This window comes from Paroedura picta, chromosome 1, assembly GCF_049243985.1.
Source record: "Paroedura picta isolate Pp20150507F chromosome 1, Ppicta_v3.0, whole genome shotgun sequence".
In the NCBI taxonomy this organism is placed as follows: Eukaryota; Metazoa; Chordata; class Lepidosauria; order Squamata; family Gekkonidae; genus Paroedura; species Paroedura picta.
This window is the reverse complement of record NC_135369.1, coordinates 162,417,051-162,432,861: the sequence shown is the minus strand read 5'-3', so window position 1 is coordinate 162,432,861 and position 15,811 is coordinate 162,417,051. Positions and strand designations below refer to the sequence as shown.

The window sequence follows — 15,811 nt, the reverse complement described above, 5'->3', positions numbered from 1 at the left end:
CCATGAGGGTAATGTCTTGTTCAGTCCACATCACACTGTGGGGTGGTGTGTGTATGTGTGTGCGTTTTTCTCTTGGTCGCTTTGCAAAGTTGCATTTTCCTGAATGCCCAGAGTCCACTAGAGAATGGAGAAGCCGCTGCCTTCTCTGTAAGTGGTCCAAATCTGCTGCTTCATCGTAATGCCGGGTGGCCATTTTGCTATCAGAAAGTGTGGCGTTATCTGCGTATGTGCAAGAAACACTGAGCGAAAACAAAGCAACAAACCATTTATATAAAATATTAGGAACAATATATTTACTACACTGAACAGTTTTTCATAGTCTCAGAATTAGGAATAGCTAACAATCGGGACATTTTTGGGAAACAGTGACATCTGGCTCTCAAGTACACAAAGGAAATCTGTTGATTTCACGTAACTTCTTTGCAACAGTGAATTGTGGCCTGCGTACTGCACAGTGTGGGGCTGAAAGGCAGGGATAATGGCTCCCATCTGACTATGTCATTGCAATCTGGTTCTACCTACCACGTTCGTTCCATTTATGTTTACCTCCTCAAGGTTCTTTAATGCCACTCAGCACTGAACAAGCGTCACACTCTTTATTATTTTCAGTTAACCAAGCTTGAAATGGAAAATCATTATGACTGACTGACTTGTTCCAGATGAGTGCCATCCCATAGCTGTGCTGGTTCTTAAACCACCAAATTTGAATTATATATAAATAGAAATAAAGAAAATACGCATATACTGAGGTGCCTTTTTTATAGCCTATAATTCAAACTTGCATAATTTCTGGCCCACCAGCCAACTAGGGGTTCAAGAGGCTGCCTGGTTTTGCTGCCTGCTGGAGACGGTCAAAGTAGGATGGCTTGCCAAGGACCTGATGGGCCACAGCACACAACTTGTGGCTGCTCTAGGCTTGGTGGGTACCAGTTACACAGCCTGGCTGAATGTCCTTTCAAAGGAATGCCATTTACAATACATGAAACAAAAATACATGCCAAGAGTCTAACAACTTACGACAACGCTTAATTGATACATCCATGGTAATTACCTTTTTTAAAAAAAAAGAAAAAAAAAGAAAGAGAAATGGATGTTTAGTGAAAATGAGACCCTTCGAACTCAAGGATAAGTGGACCAGCAGATACCTGCTTAGGACAGGCACAGTTATCATTGCAAATTCACCAACTCATGATAATTACACCAGTAAAGACCACTGAGTTATCTGTCTTGGCAGGAAAGTAAAGCATGATGATAAAGTGATTGGAAAACATTATCTTCCCAAACCCCTGCAGATCAAAAATGGTTGACAGAGGCACAGCAGCAAGGCCAAAAAAAATTTTAAAAACACCAACTGATGCCCATTGTGCCCGTGTAAACTTTAAGAATCTGCACTCCCAGGTTACAATTCCCCTTCCATTTATATCCCAATGTATTGTCATCCAACTCTCATTGTCTTAGGTGGGCACAACCTAAATAGATGAATGCAACCTTGGCTTAATAATGGTCTGATGTAACAATTGGTATTGGTCTGATATAACAAATTAGAGTTCTGCTTCATTTCAAATGCTAATGAAGTATCAGATGTTTTAGGCACACACATACACACCTTTCACATCATTAAGACTTTTTTCCATCTGATCAAAATTATGTATGTAAAATGTTTACAAATCATTTGAGAGGGCAGCTCAGTGGCCCATGTGTCCCACAATTCACACTTCCCTAAAAAAGATAAGAAACAGCAGCCCTACAAATTAGTAACCTTGCACTTCATTTTACAATGTAGAAAAATCACATCGCATTATATAATATCAACTGGTTTTCTTTGAAAGCTCTGAACTTTTGGGGCCTCTTCCAAGAGAGATTACTTGCTGTTCTAGAACAGGTTACTATGAGGGCTTGCAGAATCCTACAAGCATTAAAAATCCCTCTTGTTTTAAATCAAGGTATTACAAAAAGAGAGCACCAGCTGACTAGCACTGCAATCCTGTGCGGTTACCCATGCTTAGGATTACACTGTAAATGCCTCATTTTGCATTGCTCATCAGCCATAGAATATTCAGGTGAGAATTATTTCAACGCTCCGTGATTTCTTGTTAATTTGTGTGTCTAAATTAAAGTTTCAGCTTTTATCTGAAATGATGATAAGTCATCTCCCTTTTACATAGGTAATTATGATCACTCATGATATAGGTTATTTTTCTTTAACCATCTTTATGTTTTTCTTACTATTTGAGAGCACAGCTCTGCCAAACTTGAACACTTTAACACCTTGTTTTGTATCTCTAAAGGAGAGAGTTATGCATGTGCTCCATGAACCTACTGAAATGTAAAATCGTTAGGCAGAACTGTGTCCAGGTATGTACCTTCTTAAGGTATCTGTACTAAGCTAAGATTAGAAGGCACTTTCAAGTTACAGTTCATATACAAGGGAAGGAAGGGGCATCAACAAATCATTCCTTTGTTCAAAATAGAAAACAAATTATCACCTTAATCTGGTACATAATCCAATTAGACCTGCAAAATGCAACCAAAGCTTTGGAATCAGAGGGTCAAGACTAGAGAAGATGCCACCCTTGCGTTCAAGCCTCATTTTGTAGAATCCAAGAAGGCCTTTTGAAGAGCACTGCAGGGGTCAAACTCTGTTTAGGTCAAAAAACAGCACTGGTGGTTAGGCAGCAGCCTCTCCTCCTGCTGTACTGTGGTTGTTCTATCAAAATTGGGGCCCTGCAGAACTCTTTAAAGACATTTTGGAGGTCTACAGAATGGAAGCAGGCCCTTGGGGCTAACATCATCCAGTCTTTGAAAGCCAGTTTAGAAAACGTGTTGAACACATGCTGCTTTACCACAAAACATACTTTACATACAAGCACAGTTGTTGTCACATATAAAAGGTTCATCCACCCATGCTAATACATCAACAAACCTTTAACTAGCGGTGATTTGGGCAGCATTTTTATGTGCGTGCCACAAGTTTTAAAATGGGATGCTGGCTGTATGGAGCAACCCTATGAATAACAGCCTAACAGCAGAGCTGCACACTGAGTCTGCGTCATATTTAAATTGGTCCTGAGAAAACCCCATGCATTCATCATCCATACAGTCCCTAGCGCACCTTCTCTCCAGACAAGGGAAACAACGGCTCTGCTTAACACTACCCCATGGCAGGCAACACAAAGGCAGATCCGGATGCTAGACTTGCAGTTTGGACAACAACAAAAAAAGCAGTTTCCCCACAGTGTGCCTGACTATCTGCATCGCTCAGGTCAAAAGGTGATTACAAAACCAGGTTGCAGCTGAACAAATACAAAATATCTTGTATTTTCAAAACGGCATTTTTCTTTTAAAAAAAAATCACCCTGTTTCACTTTTCATTAACCACTGTTACTCAAATGAAGATAGGATTGTTGTTGTTTTCAATCCCTTGCCCCCAAAAAAGTTTTGCTTTCTTGAAGTGCTGGTGAATGCTGTAAAGTTTGGTACAAGAGAAAAGGACAACCCGGGAGAAGGGATGTCTTCAACAATTAAATAGGGCATAAGCTAAAGGGAGGAGGGGGGGAGAACGGGTAAAGAATAGGAAACATTACGGTTTTTTCCCCTCCCAATACAAAATAAAGCGACCATTAATAGACATTAGGAAATCAGTCAACGCTGCTTTTGAGCTAACCAAGTCAGTCTTGAATGTCTGTTTTTCCACAAGCAGGCCTGTTAGCCTGACGACAACATGGGCAGGAGCATGTTCAAAGCACCCTCCCCTCTGGGTTTCTCTACTGCTGCAATTCTGTTCAGCTTGCCAACTTCCGTCTGCCAGCTGGGCACCTTCTTTGTGGTCATGTGGCGGCGGGCATGTTTCGTCAAGTGGTCACTGCGCATGAAGCGGCGGTCGCAGACGGGACAAGCAAATTTCTTCTCCCCCGTGTGGGTTCTGCGGTGCCGAGAAAGTTCATCGGAGCGGGCAAACTTTTTATCGCAGCCTTCCCAGCTACAAGTGAAAGGTTTTTCTCCTAGGAGCGGAGGAAAGAAGAGAAAAGGGAAATCAAATACAAGACAACTATTTTAATCAAGAAGAATAAAGCTTGGCTCTTGCCTCCTGAAATGCTACTCTTCAGAGAATAGGGATACTTAGGAACAGCATGAGGGGGATAAATCCACCCCCCCGCCCCCCCAATCATTGTTGGGATTCAACAGTAAACAATGCAATATGAATTGTTCTGCTGGAACCCAAGTTCCTCGGAGTTAAATGCAGCTACCCATCCGAGGCAGAAAGTAAAACATAACCAACATCTCTGCAGAAAGAGACCACTTCCTTTGTTTTTCAATATCTCTCAAGATATATTCTTTGACTGAACAACTTAATCTTCACGGTGAAAACACAGACAGGTAGATTTACTCCATCAATATCAAAGAAAAGAACATGATATCTGTCTCATGAAATCACCCTTTTGTTGAATCCTATTCCTCTAAAGCAGGAATGGCCAGACTGTGGCTCTCCAGATGGCCATGGACTACAATCCCCATGAGCCCCTGCCAGCATGTGCTGGCAGGGGCTCATGGGGATTGTAGTCCATGGACATCTGGAGAGCCACAGTCTGGCTACCCCTGCTCTAAAGGGACAGCAAACATCACCTCTGTTAACTGCACATGCCTTATTCTCACTTAAAAGTCCACCTAGCCATGACTGGACCCCTCTTTGTGTTCCTAAAGAACAATGACCATCCTACAAAGTTAGATTCAAGTGGGTAGCCATGTTGCTCTGAAGTAACAAAACAAAAATTAAGTCCAATAACATCTTTAAGATCCGCAAAGATTTATTCAAGGCACGAGCTTCGAATAACTGTGCCCTCTCAGGCTACACTATTCCATCTGATGAACCCCTTCGTGGACAGTTGTGTGGTGGCTGGAGGATTGTGCTTTCTACCGTCTTGTGTTGGTGATTTTTATACTTTCAGGGTTTTAAAGGGGGTTGTGTGGGCTTTTATGGTGTGTTCTTATGTGATCCATCTTGAGTCTAAGGAGGAAAGGTGGACTATATAAATTGAATAAAAGCCTTACCACTTTGTTGTGGCTCTAATATTTGGAAAGAGCCCTCCTGGGCGGAGCGTGTCAAGCCTGTATCCGGGCCAGGTTTCCTGTTCTGCTGGCCAATCAGGGGGAGCCCAGCAAAGCTGGCCGCCCCCTGATTAGGCTGGCCCCTAGAGGTCCTGCCCGCAGAAGCTGGCAGCACACCACGTTGGGGCGCTTGTCGCCAGATGCAGCCTCGCCGCTGCCAGACCTCCAATTCCCTGCAGCAATCGCTGCTCACCACCACCAGAACTTCAGGAGAGTTGGCCGGCCCCAAGAGCAACCGCCCCCACAAGCCGCTGGCATGGTGCTCAAGCCCACTCACCACCATTTGCAGCCTGCTTGCCACCAGGGATGGACTTCCAAGTCCTGACTGCGCCCACTGGTTGCTGCACCCACAGCCACTGCAGGGGATAGCTGTCTTCCTGGTGATGGGACCATGCCACAGCTGGCTCTGTTGGCAGGGGATAGCTTCCTGCCGCTGCTTACTCCCCCCCCCCCAAGGTTCGACCAAGGCCTTTGTGCCATTCAGCGGCCACTTCCCGTACGCAGCGACACACCACGGCTCCCTGGCCACACTTCCCCTCCCTAATTCACTGGGCTTCGAACTCTGTGCGTCCTTTGTGGAACGCTTTGAGCCCACCTGCGGCAGCCAAGCCCTCCTTGCCGAAGCTCCCTTCCCCCCCGCAACCCCCCCCCCAACTTTCCACCCTCCCCCAGTCGTTTTGCTGCTGCTGGCTGCCATCCACACCTCCCTCCCACCTCTTACTCCCCACCGCCCCGCGAAGCCACCACAAACCCCTCGGTGCCCTTCAGTGCTGGCGGGAGCGCAGGGCTCCCAGCCCCCGCTCCCTCCCCAGCAGATGTTACTGGGCAACCTTTAAAGACACGCTCGTTCTCTTTCATGCCTACCAGTGTGAGTACGGAGGTGGGCTTTGAGGTGAGAGCTTTTGAAGTAGGTTTTCCTGCAGCCTGGGAAGTTGCAAACGTAATTTCTCCGCCGGGAAAAGTCTATTAAAGGTGCACTGCTTTGACCTGAGGCAATGAAAACGGGAGCAGGAGCCAGGGGCAATAGTTTGGTATTCCCAACAGACAAGACAGTCTGTGGACATGGTGGTGCCTGAGCAACAGCTGCCTGTGGAAGAACCAACATAACAGTCCCCTGAGGCATAGAAGGTCCCATGAGAAGAGGCTGGGAAATTGGGGCTGCGTGGGGCAAGATGGGCTTGACTGCTGTTGCCATCGGAGCAGAGGGCTTTAGAAAGGCAGGAACCATACCTCTCTGTCCATTCAAGGGGATCATTTGGCAGATCACCTGGGGTTTTGAAAGTGGGGTGGGCAAAAGCGGGGTGCTCTTCTGCTGTACATCCTTCTCGCAGTTCTTCGGGATAGAAGTCTGCGGCGTTTCCTGTCCTTTTCCTGGGGTGTTACAACTTGTCCTGTGCAAACAAGATTCCTTTACGGGTGAAGAGTCATAATTTAAGGCGTCTGCAACACCAGAATCCCTTAAGAGTCTCACACGTCTCTGGTCTTGTGACTCACGTCGATCTACGGAACTGCTGTTGCCCAATGCTGCTTCTGCTTTCTCTTGCGTGGCAGAAACGCGGGAGTAAGCAAAACTGTCCCCTGTGTGACGGATCACGCTGGTCACCATGGCTCTGCATTGCTGAGGAACAGGTTGGTCAGCCCTTGCTAGCTTGTGGCTGGGTTGCCTCTCCACATTCAGAGCAGGTGGCTGGGCTGCAGTGGGAGCACAGCCAGGAAGAGTCCCAAGGCAGGCAGATGTGTTAGCCATTATAGTCCTCGACTTTGAATAAGTGACTTGGGAAGAGAGCAGTGCCGATATGGATGGCTCAGCAAAATCTGGACTGTATGGTGGAGTCATGCACTAGGCATTAAAAACAAAGAAAAGATGTTACAACAGTAGCAGCAGACCAAAATCAAAACACCACTACTTTAGATACAATCATTCCAACTCCCAGAGGTCCATCTACCTTCACTCAGGCCATTGTTTTGCCCTGTTCTGAAAGTTTCTTTGTGTGTGCTTGTTTGGAAAAATATAATGTTGAATAAGGTTCATTTTTCTTCAGAAAGATCAATGAGGTTAGTTATTAACATGGCAGGACATATACAATCTTTATAACCTGATAGCATTTTTTTTAAATGTCCCTCTCAAGTTATTAACAGCTTTCACAGAGAACTTGTAAACATGGAAAGAAAGTCCACTGATTTCAGCAGAACTCATTTCCAAGTTAAGTACGATTTAGGATTGTGTAATTACAATTCTCTTTTCTTTATTCTTGCTCCAAAATGTTGAAAGTTCAATCAAAATGGTACTGTGTTAAAATATAAATAGTCACACCTACCACTCAACCTTACATTTAATGTCCTCTTACTAATCTGTTATAACTTTTCTTTTACAAGGGAAAAACTCTCTAGTTGCTTTAATGTTAAAGACTTTTTAAAATAAAGGACTTAAGGGTTCTTGTCCTTAATTCACTGCAGAAAACTATATAGTCTCCACTGATTTGATATTATGCAACAACATCCAGGTAAACTGTCAAAACAAAAATGAATATGTAACTCTAAAGAGAATTACACCTTTCCATTGTGTTTAGGATTACACTGTTAGCAATTTAAATTGAATTCAATATGAATGTTCTGATGTTATACCTGATAAAAACCAATTACTGCATTCCAAGGTTCATGTTCTACATTAGAATCACAGACTCAAGAATGCACTTCATTTCACTAGGTTTAAGTGCACTTAACTCTGTGCTGGAGTGTGCTAAGTATACAAAGATAAACTGAGGGCAGAACAAGCGCTTCAATGCCAAAACAAAGCTGGACAATCCAATCCAACCACTTTGGAAACATTTGTAATAACCACCAGTTTTCCCCAAGTTGTAATTATAAATGCATGTGAAAAGAGCACTTCTGCTTAGTTTTTGCTATCCGGAAATCAGAGGTACGTGACGCAACAAAACAAAGCAATCTAGAGCATGCCCTTTATGTCAACAGAATTTTTTGTGTAAATAGGAGAGGAAAAGAGGTATGGCCTGTATTAAATGAAACACGTTGCTCCAAGGGCTTCTTACTCAGAAAGACTCCCAAGTCAAATAAATGAAGTACAAATCAAATGTGGACGTCTTTCTTTTTCTAAAGCTATTTATATTCATGCCATACATGATAATTTTGTTTAGTCTTACCAGGGTGGATAAGAAGTTATAATCCTTGGGCAGCTCAGACGTAGGCTCAGTGTGCATTGCAAAGTCTCCTGAATCTGACACAGGTGTAAGAGGTCTTATCTTTAACAGGTCACCTTTCTGTGACCTTTGACCCCAGGAACTCATACAAACAAGCGCCTCAACAGCTTCTATGTCATTCTGTTCCAAAGCGCTACAGGTAGACCTTTCACTGTCATGACGCTGCCGCTCACGTATGGATTCATAGATGTCCACAATGTCAACCTAGACAAAAGCCCGTAATCGTTAAGTTAGTATGGAAACAGTCAACACAGGCCTAAACTCAGAACATACATCCACCTCCTGCCATGCATAAGCAAGCTCACGCAGATCACTACCCCAAAAAATCAGATGTGTATTTCAATATGCTTCTCCATTCCCTTTCTTTTGCAGCTAGTGGAACTTTCTGCACCTTGTTTCCATGCAGGCAGAGCTGGATGAGAACAGATATCCAAAGAGAAGTCTGGTCACCAGCCTCATTATCTGACAGGAAAACAGTTCCTTTCCAATTATACAGAGTATATATGCCACCAACTCAATGAAGTGTGAAAAAACAGCCAGCTTGATGTAAATGATTCAAGAAAATATACAGTACTGTGTTAACTTTTCAAAATTACAGTGACTTTTGTTCACTGACCATTTGTTTTAAATATTAATAAATGTCATAATTTAGGCTTAAAGACAGTTAAATCAATGGGCATGAGCATGCTTCTGTTTCGTATTGTCCTGAGGCAACCTCATTTACAGCAACTGCTTTCATAAGCTATCTGGAGCAATCAATGTTCATTACGCAGAATGAACCCGACTCCAATCCCATGTGCACAGGACTGAACTCCAGTCACTTGCATACCCAAAACTGCAGAAGCCCAGATGCACACCCAGAAAAAAACACTGGGGCGGGAGGGGGGGGGCTTTGCTATTTGGTTGCAAAATTACTAACATGAATATTCTTTGGGATTAAAAAAACAAACAAACCCAAAACCTATAAGCAGCACTTTAAAACAAAAGAAGGGGGCCCCAGAGAAACACCCCCCCAAACCATTCTGCATTGGCTTGCAATTCACCGAACTCCTTTTTTTCTCCGAGGTAAAACCGAAGCCTGCCCAACCCGTAAGGTCTGAAAGGCAGGCGAGAGGCGAGAAGGGCTTGGGGAGCCGGCGTTGGGCCTGCAGGGAGCCACGCAGCAGCAGCAGCAGCAGAGCCCCAGCCTGGCCGCATGTCCTTAAATCACCTCCTTCCCCTCAGACACTGCAGAGGCAAGCCGGTCGAGCTGGCTGGAACACCCCGCCAGACGCTGCTGCGGAAAGCCACGGCGGCACGAAGGGGGGCGGCCACTGCCTCCCCGTCTCGCTCCGGGGCGTGGGGGGCTCGTCCTTGGGCGCGTCTCGGGGCAGCCCTCTCCCCTCGGCGGCCTCGAGCCCTCCAGCTGCGGGACTTTTCCGAGCGCAGCCCCTCAAGAGCACGGGGTGGGCGGCTCCGCGGAGAGCCCCTCGCGTGGCGTCGAGGCGCATTGGCCAGAGGGGGCGAGGCCCCACCTTCCGGAGGGAGGGAGGGAGGGAGGGAAGGGGGCGGGGGGCGTCCTGCCCACCTCCTGGGACCCGCGGCGGGCGGGGGGGCGGGGTGTGTGTGGAGGGGGCGGGCCGACGTCATGCACCAAAATAGCCCCCGCGCCAGTGGGCGGCGGGCTCAGGCGGGATGCGCCCCGGGGGCTGTCCCCGGGAAAGGGGAGAGGCGAGAGCCGCGCGAGGGGAGGGGGCGCTTCTCCAAAGAAGAAGTTGACCAGGAGTGAAAGGGCGCGCCCTCCGCCCCCGCGAAAAGGCCACTTGCGGCGGTTGCCAGGGGCCGGCGCGGGGCTCCCCGGCATCCCCCGGCCACTGTGCACCGCAGTCTGCGCAGATGACGCGCCGTCCAGGACGCGGGTCTGGGGAGGGGACCGAGCCGAGCGGCAATTCTTTGCACGCCAACAAGTTCCCTCGCGCGGGGCGGGCGCGGCGCTGGAGAGGCCCGGGTGACAGATGCCCTCCGCATCGCCCCTGCCCTGCCCCGAGCCTCGGCCGGAGACCCAGTCCCACAGCCAGACGGCGGAAACCGAGGGGGCACCCCCACCCACTCCACCCTCTCGGGGAGGACCCCGGGAAAGGCTCGGCGGGACTGCCTTTGTTTGCCCCCGCGCTCCTGAACAGGGAGCAGGTCAAGGGTGAGCGACACGGTCCAGCATCGAAATCGCCCGTCCTCCGAGCATCTCGGCAAGCCGCTGGGTACATCCCCCCCCCCGGCCGCCTTCCTCCATGTCTGCGTGTGTGTCTGTGCAGGTTTGTTCTTTGCAAGGCAGGAAGCTCACGTCAAGTATCTCGCGGCTTGGGGAAGGATGCGGAGGGGAGGCGGGGGCGGAGAGCACGCCCGCCGGCCAGCCAGCCTGCTAAACCCCCCGCCCGGGAGGTGGTCGGAGGGTGCGGGCGCTCGGGCCCCCTGCCCTGCCCTTCCCCGTGCATCAAGTGGTACTCACCGCGGGGGCATCTCCCATCTCATCGGCGCCGGGCGCGGGATGCATGCTGCAAGCTCCCGCGGGCAGCCGCGCTATGACAAAGCCGACGAGCGCCAGAACCGCCTCCTCCTCCGCCGCCGCCCTCCCTGATCGCCCTCTTTCCTCCCACACCTCCCTTTGCAAGGGGAGGCGAGCAGCCAAAACACAGAAGGAAACACACCAAAACACTCCATCCAGCGAGGCAGCTGGAGAGGCGGGGAGGGAGAGCGCCAGGGGGAAAGACGCGCCTCGGCCAATCGCGGCCCGGGCTGCTTCTCGGACAGCCAATGGGCTCCCGCGGGCGGCGTGATTGCCTCGTGCTCGCTCGGCGGACGGCAGGAAAGGCCCCTCGTGGGCACGTTCCGCGGCGGCTGCCGCCGAGTCTGCGAGCCGAACCTCCCTCTGGAAACTAGGGGAAAGGTCGGCGCGAGGAGAAGCGGGGAGGCGGGGCCGCGGAAAGGGCGGGGAGCGGCGGCCAGCCAGGCAGGGAATGCCCGCGCGCGAGGGAGAGGCAGAGGAGGGGGCGTGGCCAGCACGGAGTTGACATCACCGCGCGCGCCTTCGTACACACAACCGAGTTCCCTCGGCCGGCCCCAGCAACAGCGCCCAGTCTGCTCCTGCAAGCCCCACCTTAAGCGCTCCCCGCACGCCAAGGAGATTTGAGAAGCTCGGGCGACGTCATCGGCGCCCTTCCTTCCTTTCTCTTCACGGCGTTGCGGGCTCAGACTGCAAAAGTCTGGCCGCTGCGGGGTGGATCTTGCCCAGATCTCCTTCTCGACCAGATCCCCCCCCCCTCATCTTCTCCAATAAAATTAATACAATGCTGATGATTAGGATTTTGACGTCGTTAAAGGGGGGGGGGGCTGTGAGGGTAGGGACAGACAGTTTGGAAGAAATGCACACATACAAAGAAGCCAATATCCCGGGAAGGCAGGAATGCGAACAAATTCTGGAAATTGTGTTTGTAAGGTGGTGCTACTGGACTCTTGCTAGGGTCTGGAAAGACACTGGTAAACGGGAGTCTTGGGACCCCTGAATGTAAAATGGCATTTCAGGCACCCAGGTAAAGGGAAGTCTTAGGCTTTCATTAGCCCTCACTTTGCCAGATGTGCGGGGTGCATAATAATTATAGAGACACCTTTCCAAACGGAATAAAAGTGGACTCCTGTTAACTTGTTTTGCTGCTGTAGGCTTACTATAATGTCTTCTCTGGAAGTTTCCTTGGTAATAAGGAGTGTGTGTGTGAGTGTGTGTGTGTGTGTGAGAGGGGGGGGAGACATACCAGAGAGGCCTGCTGGAGATCATTCAGCTGTGAATCCCAATCAGATACTAGAACAGATGAGTTTACAAAGAGTGGGTTAGGCTCACAAGCAAATGTTCTGCTGGATGAGACTAGAGTCCAAATGACATCAAGGCCTTCTTCATTTTGCCACAAAGCACTCGTATTCAGAGGTTTACTGCGTCTGAATTTCTCTACCCATAACAGCCCATTCTCTGCATTCTCAGATATCTCTTGGAGACACTGGGGGATCCTGCAGTGAGTCAATAAGGATCTGGAAGAAGGAAGCACACCTCTGTCTATACTTGGAGACCTTTTCAGTTGTTACAGTTTAGGTACTCTTTCCTCACATATGTGTCATTGCCAGCAAGCATAGTTTCCAGGGTTCGCTATGCATGAATGCAGAGCCAAATCCGTGTCTCTGATTATGTATGCTGAAGCTGGAAAATAATAACATTGCCTGTTCACATGAAATGGCAAGTGTCCATATTGAGGAGAGTGACAAAAATCACAACCCTGTTTTTAAAAGCTCTTTTCATTTGAGGAGGCAAATGGCAGGAGGAAGAAGAACAACAACAACAGCAAAACATGCAGTGAACGTGCAAGTCCTTACTATGAAACAAACCATATCACAAATGGTACAATCGCATTCCTGCCAACTGTTTCAGCACCTTTGCATTATGAAAAAGAGGCTTGAGAGTGCCAACTTTCCCCATCAAGATAAGAGAGAGTGACTTGACAAACAGCTTTCTATAATGCAACATTTTTGCATATTCTTCCGTAATGAAAGGTAATTCAAAAACGAAAACTGAACTACTAGAGTGTTTTTGAAAAGGTCTTACCTATTTTTGCTTTTCTTGTTCTCTGACACCAGCACAGCAACATTTCTCTGTACTGCTGCCAAGGGCCAAAGCGGACTGCAGTAAGCTGCCTCTTCCTTGCCTGCGTAACATTTTCATAGCAAATAACAGCTGAGACCTAGCAGTGGCTTAAAAAAATAAATCCTTTGAGTTCCACTTGCACTCCTGAAATTCGGTATGTTGTTATGCTACATGATACTTCTAGGGGAGTTCATATGTGGGAACACATGCCTGCACGTAAGTAAACAACCAATAACATAGATCATTGGATGGAGACATTATGTTCACTACAAAGATCATTCTTTCCTATTTTTCACTGCTGTAGCAAACTTTCAAAATCTGACAACAATGACCTATTGTAATCTAAAAATATCCAGCACTTCTTATGGTTGTTCAGTCATTTCACTGGCGTTGATCCTACTTCCTCTATTACTGTTTGACTTTCTTCCATGCTGTTGCTCCTGTTTTCAATTTCTGATAAACAACTTGGTCATATGTTATATTGGAGTTGTGCCTGGGCATGATTCTTGTGTGTTCAAAATAATGTTGCTTCGTGCTGATTTGTATGTATAAATCATGCAGCACAGACACATTTAAACTATAAAATATCAAGGTAATAACCAGTTAATAGAATGTACAACTGAACTTTTACCACACATCTGGAAGACCACAGGTTGACTACCCCTGTGCTAGAGCATTCACTAAGTGACGATAACATTTCTGGTTCATACTGGAAGCTGGGTCACTGTATTGATTGCACACCCTATAGTCCCTGTCTTTCTACCATGGCAACAAGGCTTCCATAGACTACCTTTTTCACATTTCCCCTGTCCCAATCTGTATGGTGGCAACACACACAGGACAATATCTTTTCCTAACCTACAGGGGGATAGCTTTGTTCAAGTTGTTTTTTTAACCACTCGTGATATACAATTATATCAATTTGTCGATTGCTGATTTTTTTTTTAAGACCCCTGGTTCCGTGCTAAGGGCACGGGGGCAAGAAAAATAGCTCCTGTGTGTGGACAGGGCTGTGAAACCTTCCAACCCACTCAGTTGCCAGCCCACCTTTCCTTTGATCTTTCCCAAAATTTAATAGCAAATGAGATTTGGGAAAGCTCATGGAAAAGTCAAGGAAAACGCAGGAAGCACATAGAAACCCCATAATCCTGTGGAGAAACAGGAAAAGATATAATTCCCTATAGTATCAAACCCAGCACAACGCAACAAACTGAAGAAGAAGAAGAGTTGGTTCTTATATGCCACTTTTCTCTCCCCGAAGGAATCTCAAAGCGGCTTACAATGGCCTTCCCTTTCTTCTCCCCACCACAGACACCCTGTGAGGGAAGTGAGGCTGAGAGAGCCCTGATATTACTGAAGAAGAAGGAAGTTGGTTCTTATATGCCACTTTTCTCTACCCAAAGGAGTCTCAAAGCGGCTTACATTCGCCTTCCCTTTCCTCTCCCCACAACAGACACCCTGTGGGGTGGGTGAGGCTGAGAGAGCCCTGATATCACTGCCCGGTCAGAACAGCTTTATCAGTGCTGTGGCGAGCCCAAGGTCACCCAGCTGGCTGCATGTGGGGGAGGAGCGAGGAATCAAACCCAGCTCCCCAGATTAGAAGTGCACCAAGCTGGAAGGCAGAACAGATGTTACAGGTGCCTGTAAAATACTTTTCATAGGCCAAAGCAACATTTAAAGCAGGGGTAGTCAAACTGCGGCCGTCCAAATGTCCATGGACTACAATTCCCAGGAGCCCCTGCCAGCGAATTGTAGTCCATGGACATCTGGAGGGCCGCAGTTTGACTACCCCTGGTTTAGAGAAAAGAGATTTGGAACAGAAAGGTAGCTTTCACTGCCTACCAAATCGTTCCCTGTTGTTTCTCCGATTTGCTTCTCTCCCACCCCTTCAGGTTCCACATGTACATGTCTGAGCTACAAATAACAGCCTCCAAGGCTACCCATGCCATGTGACCCTTGAAACTGCAGCAAAACCGGTCTAGAATTAGAAACTAGGGAACAGGTCAAAGCCCGAAACGGAACACCCTGCCCTGCTGCGGCTGCAGTTCTCAAACAGAAATGAAACTAGGAATGGCGACAGCTGTTTCTTTACAAATGAGAAATATTTTTGAATGGCTGTTGGCATGCTGTGGAAGTGAAAAAGAAACCCCCGCCATGGCTAGCATTCTGAGCTCGCAGTTATATGAGCCACGCTCCATGGAGCCTTATCCTGAAAAGGAGGTCACTCTGTGTCAGGCTACATTTGAGCACTTAATCCAAACGTAACATGGAATACAGGGGAGGGAGGGAGGAGGGAGCTGTGCTGATTTAACGTTGTACGTGAGCAAGAATACTCAGAAAGTCCCTTTACTACTTACTCCCCAAGGCATTTCCACTGCAGTCCTAAACAGAGATACACCCGACTGGTTGTTCTGTCTAGATCAGGGGTAAACAAACTGCGGCCCTCCAGATGTCCATGGACTACAATTCCCATGAGCCCCTGCCAGCGAATGCTGGCAGGGGCTCATGGGAATTGTAGTCCATGGACATCTGGAGGGCCGCAGTTTGACCACCCCTGGTCTAGAAGGTCAACAGGTCTAATCCAGCAAGGCCCTTCTTACGTTAGGTCAGTCTTACAGTTTCTTAGACAGAACTATTTCGTGTTGATTTGCAAATATAAATACATGCCAAAAGTTATCAAAGTCACTGGCAACTAAAATCCTGAAATTTTATTTCTTAACTAGGGGCTTTCTTAACTAGGGGGGTAAAAGCAAGCTAGCAGCTGGCAGGTAGGCCTCCTGAAGGCAGGAGGGAAGCAGGAATAGCAGGGGAGGGGCAGAGCGGA

At 47.8% G+C, this 15,811-nt stretch overlaps 1 protein-coding gene across 2 annotated transcripts; it reads right to left on the bottom strand.

Annotated features, from left to right (window-relative positions):
• Positions 1 to 248: 248 nt before the first annotated feature.
• KLF11 (KLF transcription factor 11) lies at positions 249 to 12,968 on the bottom strand. 2 transcript variants are annotated; one of them, XM_077310578.1, is made up of 4 exons: positions 12,949 to 12,968; positions 8,268 to 8,528; positions 5,971 to 6,946; positions 249 to 4,001 (listed from the first exon to the last, which is right to left on the bottom strand). In XM_077310578.1, exons 2-4 carry the CDS (start codon positions 8,409 to 8,411, stop codon positions 3,706 to 3,708), a joined length of 1,416 nt encoding a protein of 471 aa, XP_077166693.1. In that variant the 5' UTR covers positions 8,412 to 8,528; positions 12,949 to 12,968; the 3' UTR covers positions 249 to 3,705. The 2 variants fall into 2 exon arrangements, with proteins under 2 accessions (XP_077166693.1, XP_077166688.1); XM_077310573.1 differs by lacking the exon at positions 12,949 to 12,968 and adding an exon at positions 10,810 to 11,221.
• Positions 12,969 to 15,811: the final 2,843 nt, after the last annotated feature.

Excerpts from the sequence above, each read along its gene's own strand:
- KLF11 (XM_077310573.1), bottom strand. The coding sequence starts at position 10,854 with ATGCATCCCGCGCCCGGCGCCGATGAGATGGGAGATGCCCCCGCG. Across the intron at positions 8,529-10,809 it reads AGATGGGAGATGCCCCCGCG|GTTGACATTGTGGACATCTA; the intron begins GTGAGTACCACT and ends GCTTTTGTCTAG. Across the intron at positions 6,947-8,267 it reads ATAACTTCTTATCCACCCTG|TGCATGACTCCACCATACAG; the intron begins GTAAGACTAAAC and ends TTTAATGCCTAG.